This window comes from Loxodonta africana, chromosome 14 (assembly GCF_030014295.1).
Source record: "Loxodonta africana isolate mLoxAfr1 chromosome 14, mLoxAfr1.hap2, whole genome shotgun sequence".
Classification (NCBI taxonomy): Eukaryota; Metazoa; Chordata; class Mammalia; order Proboscidea; family Elephantidae; genus Loxodonta; species Loxodonta africana.
Window position 1 is genome coordinate 37,036,097 of NC_087355.1, and position 12,456 is coordinate 37,048,552.

The window sequence follows — 12,456 nt, forward strand, 5'->3', positions numbered from 1 at the left end:
AATTGTGAGATTCAAATGGGAAAAAAAAATGAGGAGCACCTTACAAATGGTCAAATTTTACCAGTGCAGTGGCTTATTATTATAGAATGGTAGTATCTGCTTCCAGGATTTTTTTGGGGGGAGGGGGTTTAGGGGTGGAGATGGAGGGGTACTGCCCCTTACTGGGTGGGAAGCAGCTCCCAGCTTTTGGCAATTTTAAGACATTACTAACCATTTGTTTTACCAACAACTGTGTTTCAGAATTAGCATCTTAAGATTCTTCAAACTGCCTGCTCATATATGGTCTACTCGCATAAGTTCACACTTAAAATTAAGAGAAACAGGCTTTTTCTTCATATTAATAGTCCTCAAGAATGTGATTTACAATTAGCCCTTGAATTTAGGTAAAAGTTTGGGTTGGGGAAGAAAGGTTTACAAAACAGCCAGGGATCATGCTTTCCAAGAGCAAAGCTGGGGAGGGGTCAGTTTCAATGGGAGGGGAGGGGGTTGAGCCCTGACCCTCCCTCCCTATGGCTCTCCCTCCCCTCGTAGTGGTTTGCCTCCTGGGTATACTTGGGTCATCTGGCTGATTCACTGTTGCTGTAAAAACAAAACCTCTGTGCTGAAAGCCGCTGGAACTGGGGAAAACTAGTCATGAAAACCCTGACTATCAGCTGACAAATTGCTTGTTTTGCTTGATAACTACCAGCTAGTCTGATAGCTTCCAGACTAGCACAAGTCTTCAGGGGCTAACCAGGACTACAGGTCTGCTTCAGCGAAAATCTGCTGAAATCTCCTCCCCGATGCCTGACTGTGCAGAGCTGTACTTCAACGTAGACCATGGCTACCTGGAGGGCCTGGTGCGAGGGTGCAAAGCCAGCCTCCTGACCCAGCAGGACTACCTCAACCTCGTCCAATGTGAGAACTTAGAAGGTACGTGCAGCTTTTCTCCCCATTTTTAAAAAAAAAAAAAAAGGAGAAATGATGTCTCCTTCTGGAAGCATGTTTCCATGGCTTGAGTGTTGAGACCCGCCCAAAAAAACCCAAAGCAGGTCCTTATTCCCAGGGTACAGACTTTGGCAGTCCACGAACTTGAATGAGGAAAAAAAAAAAGGCATCTATACTTTCAGTATTCTGTTAAGTGAGATTCAGCATTTCCTTTCATTATCAATCTAGACAACAAATCACGGTGGTTAGTGTCAGCAGTACCTGTGACTTTGTCACCAACAGAAATGATCAACACTTTCATGTCCCTTTACAGTTCTTGCAGATACCTTGAAATCCATTTGTGCTTTCCCTATTTCAGAATTACAGTAGATGTCACGCTCGTCTTTTGACCTCAATATTTAATGCCTTACTAAAGAAGCACAACATTTATTGCAATTTTTAAAAATATTTTGATAGCTGTATTTTAATATATCTGGTTTCCTTTTAATCCTATATATTTTTATTATATGCATTTATAACATTATTCAGGGAAAGAGGTCCATAGTCTTCACCAAACTGCCAAGGGGACCATGGCAATAATAATAATAATAATAATAATAATGCTAACAAGGTCTGGTCTAGAGAATTTTATTCTAGACCCAGTTTTTCAGTATCTATTGATTTGGGGGAGTCTCTAGTGGGTGCAATACAAAAAGGTTGGAGGTTCAAGTCTACCCAGAGGTGCCTGGAAGAAAGTTTCCGCTCTGACACACATGGGGTCCCCGTGAATTGGAATTGACTCAATAGTAACTGTTTAGTTAGTTAGGTTATTGACTGGGGAGTTTGAAATTTGTCTTTAGCTGAAGCTTAAGAAAAAACTAAGAGATGTGCCAGTTTCGGGGTCAACCCAGATTCTAAAGTTCCAGCTAAGACCTCTGCCAGGTCTAGGAAAATGACCTGGGGGTTAAAGATTCCTGATTTGTAAAATGTGATCGAAATCCCTGCATGCTGGGTTGTACGAAGAAATCAGTGAGACAGTATACAAGAGGACGCTTTAAGCCACAGCATGTTCAAAGTTTTACCAAAGATGATTTCACATCTGTGTAGTGTCGTTATTATTAAGGACGGCTACACTCACTCATTTTGAAACATATTTAAGAACTCAGTGTATGTCAATTAGGTGCTCTGAACGGCCAGATTATTCTAGGTAAAGCAAAGAAGCATTAAACATCAAGCTTCCTAGGAAGAGTATTTGGAAGGCAAACAGAAAAAAAAAAAAAAAAAAAACCTGTGAAGGTGACTTTGCAGGCTGCTCCAGCAAAGCCGAACGCCCGCTCTGACCTGTTAAAGCCAAGTACTGTGGAAATGTCCAAGTTTTGATTCTCTCAGCTGATAAAACTAACTCTGTTGGCTAAGACCCTGTAATCCCAAATCCTCAAACATTTCAGTATCTTAAATTAGGAGTTGGGTGACTGGAGAATGTTAATACTGTATAGAAAAGCTACCTAAATTGAGATAAAAAGAAAACCAAACCCATCGCCGTGGAGTCATTCCAACTCATAGCGACCCTATAGGACAGAGTAGAATTGCCCGATAGAGTTTCCAAGGAGCGCCTGGGGAATTTGAGTTGCCGGCCTCTTGGTTAGCAGCTGTAGCACTTAACCACTACGCCACCCAAACCCAGAAACCCAGGCCACTACCCCACCAGAGTTTCCTAAATTGAGATAGAAAACATTAAAAACATGGGACAGAGTATAAGTTCTTCCGTAGAAGCCATTCGAATGAATTTAATGGCCAAAGGAATGCGACTTTAAGCCCTAAACAAAACATAAAATATCTTTGTGATACAAAACATGGTTTAGGCCTCTTACAAAAGAGTAAGAAAGAAACCAAGGGCAGCCATTCTAAAACCATATAAAGAATTCCAGATAATATAAAAGTAAAACATAAAAATCCGGAATTTTAAAGTTGCTCCCAAGTGTTTTCTGCTAAGGGATCTTTTGACCAAATGATTCAGTTGATAGAGGAGGCAAGAGAAGAGGAGGAAGGAGCACAAGTTTACACATCGATGTTGGCGCCCTGGTAGTGCAGTGGTTAAGAGCTCAGGCTGCTGACTAAAAGGTCTGCAGTTTGAAACCACCAGCTGCTACTTGAAAACCCCATGGGGCAGTTCTTCTCTGTCCTATAGGGTCGCTATGAGTCGGAACCGAGTCTAGGGCACCTAACAACATCTATGTCCGCACTTAGATGACTATGGTACCTTAACAGTTTCAATTTGGGAGAGAAGGAAAGGTTTCAGGCCCTTTTGAAGACCTGAAGAATGACCAAACCCGTTGCGTCAGACGGATTCGGACTCATACCGACCCATTGGACAGAGTAGAACTGCCCCATAGGGTTTCCAAGGAGCGGCTGGTGGATTAGAACTGCCGACCTTTGGTTAGCTGCCGAGTTCTTAACCAGAAAAATACACATGCATGCATACATACAGAAATTTCGGTACAATGTCAGGGAGTTCATCCCCCGCCCCCGCAAACCTATCCCTGCACCCTGCCATGTCATTTTACCTCCTGGTTTCTACCTTTCTTTCCTCCCCAAGTTTTTCAACCATTCATTTCACAATTATATTTGAATCTGTGTGCTATTCTGCTGTTTGGAGACTTCCAGAAATAGCGAATACGAGTCATCAAACCATGTTTGGGTTATAATGGTTGCTGAGAAAATTGACCTAAATAATGATTTCACTTTCTCAGTTAACAGTTGAAGACTCTGAGGCTTATAATGGTGGTGACCAACCTAACACACTGTCATAGAGGATAGAGATACCTGGGTCTCTTTTTTTCCCCTCTAATATGTCACTGCCTCCTGAATATGAATTGAAGATGTAGGAAGAGGTCTGTATCGAGTTGACGTCAGCTCCATTTTGTTCTAGAAATAAGGACTGTCCTATCTGATTGTTTCACAGGGTAGTGGGAAACAATCTGTGAAGAGCAATGCAACTGTCGTATCTGTGAATGCACTTAGAGGCCCAGCCAGCTTCTCAGCTGGATTAATAGCTGAAGACAAGAAATCAAAGACATATGTTGAGACAGAAGTTACTTTTGTGCAAAATATGCATTTCCGTTTACTTTTGCACTTCATGCAAATATGAATATAATTTTTTAATTTCATACAAATTATGGCTAAAGAAGAGCAGTGTCATTATAGTACTGCTCTATGTTAAACCCAAACCCAAACTTGTTGCTGTCGAGTTGATTCCGACTCATAGCAACCCTGTAGGAGAGAGTAGAACCGCCTCATAGGGTTTTCGAAGAGCAGCGAGTGGATTCGAACTGCCGACCTTTTGGTCAGCGTGTTTTAGAGTCATCTCATCTTCAAAAGAAAAATGTTCTGATGTCAACAAATTGTTTTTGAACCACTGACAGGGATCCCATGCTTTTGAAAAAGAAAAGATAAAGATTGTACAGAAAAGCCTTGAAAAGTCCTAGTCTTTATAACCGTGCTTAATTGTGTGCACAATTGTCTAAGTGTGGTCAGAAATACACATCTATTCCAGGGTCTGCCCCTGACTAACAGAATAACCATGACTAGTCACTAGAACCCCTTGTGACTCAGTCTTTCCAAGGTACAAAAGAGGGAAGCTACTTTGAGTTGCCTTTGTCACTGGTAGTATTTTGAGGTGGTATTCATAAAGAAATTTTAAGTTCTTTAAAAGTGGCTTTGAACCAAAATCATAACCTTAGAGGAACGCAAAATATATATTTAAAAGAATAAACACTACTATTTTCATTGGAATGTTGTTTTTAATTACAACTAAGGCTGCTATGTTGTAAGTATTCGTTCTTCTTTGAAAAAGATGTGGTGATGAAACTAACATTTTAGAGTTCTAGAATTTAGTAATAAATGGGATTTTCTAAAAAAGGTGGTAGAAGTGTCCACCTGGCTCTCAGGACATGGTGAAGACATACTGGAGTGAGCTTCTGCTTTGTCTCGCTTGCCATAATTTTTTGAAAGGGACTGAGGGTAGCTGATTATACCTTACTAAGAATTATGTCACAAGGGACATCACCTTCATTCTTTTTCCACTTGTGTCTTAGTTCAACAACTGCATATTAAATACCTTCTAGCTAGGGTCAGAAAGTCACCGGGTAGCGCAAACAGTTTGCCTTTGACTACTAACCTAAAAGTTGGCTGTTTGAACACACCCAGCGGCTCCATGAGAGAAAGGCTGGCAATCTGCTTTTGTAAAGATTACAGCCAAGAAAACCCTCTGGAGCAGTTTTATTCAGTAATACGTGAGTTTGCCATGACTCAGAATTGCCTCAACAGCAACGGGTTTGGTTTTTTGTTTGGTAGCTAGAGTCGAAGAAGTAAAGATGCATAAGACATATTCTCTGTCCTAAAGAGACCTTCACTTCTAAAGAACGTAAGTATTAGAAAAATAAGGAAACTTTAAAGAGGACAATGGTTCAATACCGATCAAAATCCCAAATGTTTACGTACTAGGCCTAGGAATTTCAAGTCCTGCAGAGAGGCCTGCATATATGTGAGATAACAGGTGTACAAAACTCTTCATGTAGCATTGTTTGTGATACCAAAAGATGGAAATAAGTCAAAGGTCCATCTACAGGCAAATGCTTAAATAAATAATTCACATAATATTCTTAGGCTATTAAAAAAAAAGAATGAGGAAGCACTCTGATATGGAAATATCAGAAGATATATTAAGTGATAAAATCTAGGGGGGATAAATAAAAATATATGTATATATTCTGTATGTTTGTCTAAATACAAAGAAACAATGAAAGGATCCACAAGAAACTGATTATAGTAGGAACCCAAGGCCAGGGTGAGTGGTCAAGGGGAGCAGGTGGGTTGTTGTTGTTAGTTGCCATTGAGTTGATTCTGACTCATGGCAGCCTGGTGTGTGCAAAGTAGAACTGCTCCAGAGGGTTTTCAAGGCTGTGACCTTTTGGAAGCAGATTGCCAGGCCAGTCTTCCGAGGTACCTCTGGGTGGGTTTTAGCCACCAACCTTTCTGCTTGTAGTGGAGCGCTTAACCACGTGCTCCATCCAAAGACTGTGTTGGGTGGGTTTGTGGGTGATAGCTGTGTACCTACTACCTATTTTAAAATTTAAAGTAAAAAATAAATAGAGGACTCTTATTTCCCAGAGCTTTCCTCTATGCTCCCTTCCACTCCACTACCCACTGCTGTCAAGTCGATTCTGACTCATAGCGACCCTAAAGGACAGAGCAGAACTGCCCCATAGAGTTTCCAAGGAGCGCCTGGTGGATTTGAACTGCCGACCGTTTGGTTAGCAGCCTTATATGCTCCCTTAGACATTATTTATTCCTCTAATTATAGCACTTATTTTTTTCTGCCTTGTATTAAAAAAACAAATCAGTTTTGTCACTTTCTTGTTCAAAAATACTTCAATGGCTTTCATCATAAGCTTTACTCTTAGTTTAAAAAGCAGTGTTGCCTATCTCAGGAGTCCTGGGGTGATGCAAACAGGTAGACACTTGGTTACTAACTGAGAGGTTGGTGGCTCAAGTTCACCCAGAGGTGAAAGATCACAGTCATTGACAACCCTGTGAAGCTAGATAGCAATTGCTCTGCAAAAACTTTCCTTGCAGCCTTGCCAAAATCGACATTTTGAGGGAAGGAGTAAAAGCCATATTGGCCTCTGGCCCAAGTAGTGATCACTAATACATATTTCTCAGATATTAAAGAAATATTTTGATCTATCATCCACTCTTGTGTCCTTGTCTCAATTTGTTCAGCAATCAAAGGTGAGACATGAGCCAACCCCCTTTTCTGCTGCTCCTACTCTAAGGGCTCGTTCTAGCTCCTCAACTTCCTTGTTCTAACTTAACCCTGCCCTGCAATTTCCACCCTTCTGTTGGAAACCCTGGTGGTGTAGTGGTTAAGTGCTACAGTTGCTAACCAAATGGTTGGCAGTTCAAATCCACCAGGCGCTCCTTGGAAACTCTATGGTGCAGGTCTACTCTGTCCTGTAGGGTCGCTTATGAGTAGAAATCGACTTGACGGCACTGGGTTTGTTTTTTTTTTTTTGGTTTGGTCTGACCCAAGCTTGATTCATTTAGTCTTGTAAACGCTGAAACTAAGCTGTGCTTCCTCACCCCAGACTTATTCCTGCTGAGAAACACTCTGAGCCATAAGCAAAGGCCACACAGTGGTGGCACACATTGACAGTGTAGAAGGAGTAACTTCTGACTAACCTATGTTTATCCTCCTCCCTATGTTTATCTTTTTGTCAACTCGGAACACATTTGCCAGGGTTCTCTAGCCTAACTCATTCCCATTAAGATGTGATGGAGCTTAGATCTCACTGAGAAATTGGTCACATGTGAGCGTGAACTTCATCAACTATCTTACCCAAATGAGTTGTGTGAACTGGTGGGTATGGGAGTTTTATCATCCAACAGTCAAAAAAAAATCAATTCCCCTCTCATTGAGGAGAGCCAGAGAGAGGGTGAGGGGAGACAGCCATTTTGACCCAGTTTGCCTCAAAGAGGAAGGTCCTGGGAAGGGTGAGGCAGGCATATGGAGGAATGGACAAGTAGGAAATTGCAGAATGTAGAGTGCAGAAGACCTCCTCAGCAAGATCCTAGTTACTGTAATGAAACATTTGAGAATTCCTCTGAAGTCAAAAAAGCTTACTTAGACCACCTCTCACCAAAGCCTATAAACCAAACTCATTGCCGTCAAGTCCACTTCCACTCAAGAGCACCTCTATGGGACAGAGTAGAACTGCCCAAAGGGCTTCCAAAGCTATAAATCTTTACAGAAGCAGACTGCCACATCTTTTTCTAGCAGGGCAGCTGGCGGATTCGAACTTTTGACCTTTAGGTTAGCAGCCGAATGCTTAACCATTGCATTACCAGGGCTCCTTGGCCACTTTTAGATAAGAAGAACATTTTTTGTCTGATTAAACTTAAAATTACCATGTTGTTGTTGTTAGTTGCCATCCGGTCACTTCTGACCCATAGAGGCCCTATGTACAGCAAAACAAAACACTGCGCGGTCCTGCACCATCCTCACAGTTGTTACACGTGAGCCCATTGTTGCAGCCACTGTGTCAGTCCATCTCATTGAGGTTTTTCCTCTTTTTCACCAACCCTCTACTTTCCCAAGCATGATGTCCTTCTCCTGGGACTGATCCATCCTGATAACATGTCCAAAGTATATAAGAGGCAGGCCATTTGTCTCATTTGTCCTTCTAGCCCCAGAGACTGTCACTGCCAGGGGCTTAATTCTTGAGTAATGGCTCTATGTCCAATACTGTAAGCTTAATCAGAAACCTCCGAAGATGTTTTGTAAAGTGTAAATCTTAAGTATTCTTGAGATACACCCCATGAACTGAAGTGTATGGATAACCAGTACGGGCAGTCCTCGGTTACAGAGCATCTGACTTACATGCAACCTGTAGTTACAAACCAACCCCCGTAAAGCCTATTATATTAAAAGCCAGAGGTACATACATCGGTTTGTAGTAACCAATGAGTGCTACTTTGCCATGTGCATCAAAACATTATTACTATTATTACTACTGTATTATGTTAAAGATGTTTTAGTGTATCTGAAAGTGTTTAATGTTTTTGATGCGTAGAAAGGTATGCTATAGACTAAGATAAATATTTGACTGATATTAGATATGAACTGTACCTAATTGCTCCTATTTACATACAAATTCAACTTAAAGACAGATTTAGGAACCGAACTGTTTCATAATCTGGGGACTGCCCGTATTAGTTTTCTCTCCTCTGCTAGACTTGAATTCCTGAAATAGTTGGTCCCATTTCATTGTTTTTGGTTAATGGTGCTTGGTATACGACTCTATCTAGTTGATTCCATTCTCCTTCAGAGAATACCAGTTTGTTATGGAAATATTCTTTCTGGTACAGAAGAATCTAAATGAGGAATTTTGACACTGGTAACTCACTGGGAGCCCTGGTGGCACAGTGGTTAAGAGCTCAGCCGCTAACCAAAAGGTCAGCAGTTCAAATCCATCAGCCACTCCTTGGAAACTCTGTGGGGCAGTTCTACTCTGTCCTATAGAGTTGCCATGAGTCAGGATCAACTTGGAGACAATGGGTTTGGTTTGGTTAACACTCACTGAACTACGTAATGAAGTGCTGTGTGACTGCACATCGTTTATTGACTCCAGGTTTTAATTACAAATTGAATCTACTAATTTTTGAGGGTCATCTGTATGACAATAATTATACAGTGAAAACTGAGAGCCGGAACTCGATGGGACTGCCTTGTTTTTCAGGGTCTTGCAAGTTTTCTGTCTTTGACAGAGTGTGGTCTTACCACTTTTCTATCACTTGTTTTAGTGGAAAATATTTGAGTTTTCCTTCTCTGACAGGTTTCTGCCTTCTACAGTTTCCAGCTTTCACAGATTTTACTGTGTTAGGTGCTATGGAGAATATGAAAAAGAATAAGATTATACTCACTTCCTAAGTAACTATCGAGTTGAAAAAACCAAACCAAACCCATTGCCGTTGAGTCGTTTCTGATTCATAGCAACCCTATAGGCCAGAGTAGAACTGCCCCGTGTGGTTTCCAAGGAGCACCTGGTAGATTCGAATTACCAACCTTTTGGTTAGCAGCCATAGCTCTTAACCACTACGCCACCAGGGCTTCCAATCTAGTTGAAAGTTATCATAATAAGTTAAAAAATTGATCATTAAAAGTATGAGAACAGTTCAAACTTATAGACAAGAATGCAAACAGTAATTATGTCCAGAGAGGGAAAGAACACCTCAGGTAAGGTGAAGGTTTTGCAGATACACTTAAATGGGAACCTAAAGGATAATACCAAAAAAACCAAAAACCAAAAAAAGACCAAACCCAGTGCCCTCAAGTTGGTTCCGACTCATAGCGACCCTATAGGACAGAGTAGAACTGCCCCATAGAGTTTCCAAGGAGCGCCTGGTGGATTCGAACTGCCGACCCTTCGGTTTGCAGCCGTAGCACTTAACCACTACGCCACTAATAGACCGTGAAAAGGCCAACGAGATTAGGGGGTGGAAGAGGTGGATTGGGATGGGAAGACATTCTAGACATTTTAGAACTAGTGAATTAAACAAGTTACTTTTGTGCCTCAATTTCTTCATCTATGAAGTGGGGATTATTGTTAAGGTTAAGAGATAATGCATATTAAAACCCTCCTGTCAGTGATAAAACACTACAAACATTATAAAAGTTTTTTTTTTTTTTTTTTAATCTGCACAAAGTTCTTATTTGCTCCAATTTACTTGGGTCATTACAAGATCAAAACAATTCTTAGGAAACTTGAGGGAGGGAGTGGGTGTGGAGAAATGAGGGGGAGAAGCAATTAAGAGATCACCACAGTAATCCAGTTATCAGATCCTAAACCAGGGAGCGAAAAGTGGAAATCAGAAGAAATGGAGGAACAATCCAGGGGATTTGGAGTAATGAGGCACCAAAGAGGACACTGAAGTTTCAGCATCGTAAGAATAGTAGTTAAGTTAGAAGAAATGGAGGAAGTGTCTGGTTAGGAGGAAGGATTTCACTGATGTTTGAGTAGTAATGAGATCTGATGGATCATAATGGTCCAATCTTGTGGTGCATGGGGTCACCATGAGTCAGGGGCTGACTCGATGGCAGCTAACAACAGCAAGGACTATTGAATAGGTTATGTAGAAATCATGAAAACGTTTCAGAGAGACATTCCAAAAACTAAAACTCTACAGCCATTGAAAACCATATGGAGCACAATTCTACTCTGACAAACATGGGGTGACCATGAGTTGGAATTGACTCACGGCACCTGGTTTATCATCGCATCAGAAGAAATATTTCAGATTCTAAGATTTTTTTAGAATCTAAATGCAAGTGTCCCTTTGGATTCAAGTTCTTGTTGGTTGAAGAAGAGGGGTTCCCTCTTGTTGCCTCTTTGCCCCTCTGTCAACTACAGTATTACAAGATTTCTACAGGCTCTGGGACATTTAGGTTCAGGATCTCACTGGCAGCTGAAAGGTTACTCTGCTTAAAAGAAACATATGTCACATGAGCAAAATATCATGGTTTTGAAAGAAATACCATTTGTGACACTTCTGTTGGCAAATATTCCCGTGCTGAGAATGTAAACTGTCAAGTAGCATAAATACCTGAACTGCCAAAATAAAAGCCAAACAAGATATGACAAAAAAGAAAAGTGTAATTGTTTTAAGTCAATTAAATAGATAACTGAACAAATAAATTCTGCAGGCAAAGAAAGAGGATGTGAGATGCATCATCTGCTCTAGACATGTCGACGAATGCCCCGTACCCTGAATCTTCACCACACAACCACATCCTGCCTGACTGCAGACCCACTCTCCCCACCTGCCCCCTTCAGCGACCAGAGTAGTCAGTTTGTACCCCATAGTGGCTTGTTGTTCTCAGCATAAAAGACGTCATACCAAGCCAACCCTGCCTACCTCCCTAGCTTCATTTCTTACCTCTCCCTTTCTCTCAATGCTTCAGCAACACTGAGCTGCTTTGAGCTTCTTGCACATACCATGTTGTTGTTGTGTGTCACTCAGTCAATTCTGACTCAGTCATAGTGACCCTATAGGACAGAGTAGAACTGCCCCATAGGGTTTCCTAGGCTATAATCTTTCATGGGAGAAAATCACCAAGTCTTTTCTCCCTCAGAGCTACTGCCGGGTTCGGTTAGCAACTGAGTGCTTAACCATTGCACCACCAGGGCTCCTTTGCACATACTATACCTCTCCTGATTCGTGGAATGCCTTCCTCCTACTCTAACATGACATTTTAAGGCTCACCTCTATCTAGCTTAACCTCCTTCGGGAAACTTTCCTGGACTTCTCACAAGTTCCATTCCTATGGTTCAGTCTCTACTTTTTCTATGTTCCCATAAGTCAAGGTTCTTGTCTATATCATTAAACTTATCACACTGTTTGACTTCTCTGTTTGTGGTACCATTAAGTACAAGAAATATGTCTGGTTCATTTTTGGGTTTCTTGTAATTAACAGCAGTAAACCCCCCAAAAATCAAACCTGTTGCTGTCAAGTCAATTCTGACTCATAGTGACTCTTTAGGACAAAGTATAACCACCCTGTAGGGTTTCCAAGGAGCAGCTGGTGGATTTCAACTGCCAGCCTTTAGATCAGCAGCCAAACACTTAACCACTGTGCCACCAGGGCCATTGACAGCAGTAGTAGATGCTTAATAAATGTTTGAATGAAAGAATCATGACTTATTAATTTCTAGGATGTTATACTGGCTCCAACATGGTGCTTAAGATATTTTCAATATTCAGATATTCATCAATATTTAATTGCTAAATACTGTGCAAGGAACCACAGATAAAAGATAATATATCTGCATTTTTGGAGTTAACGTACTTAAGACTACATAATACACTGAGTAGGTACTATGCTAAAGGTATTATCAAAGCACCTTGAAATTCAGATGAGTGAACTTGAATAATTCCGCCTGAGAGAATTAAGGCTTTAGAGAGCAAATGACATTCTCATTTAATCTGTTGGCA

General features: G+C 41.1%; 1 protein-coding gene across 1 annotated transcript in view; it reads left to right on the top strand.

Moving 5' to 3' along the window:
• The first annotated feature begins 251 nt into the window (after window positions 1-251).
• Window positions 252-12,456, top strand: part of ATP6V0D2 (ATPase H+ transporting V0 subunit d2) — a 52,986-nt gene continuing 40,781 nt past the window's right edge. Inside the window, exon 1 of the mRNA XM_003408375.3 lies at window positions 252-912. Coding sequence (XP_003408423.1) covers window positions 783-912 — 130 coding nt within the window. The 5' untranslated portion in view covers window positions 252-782. The remainder of the gene's footprint in view (window positions 913-12,456) is intronic.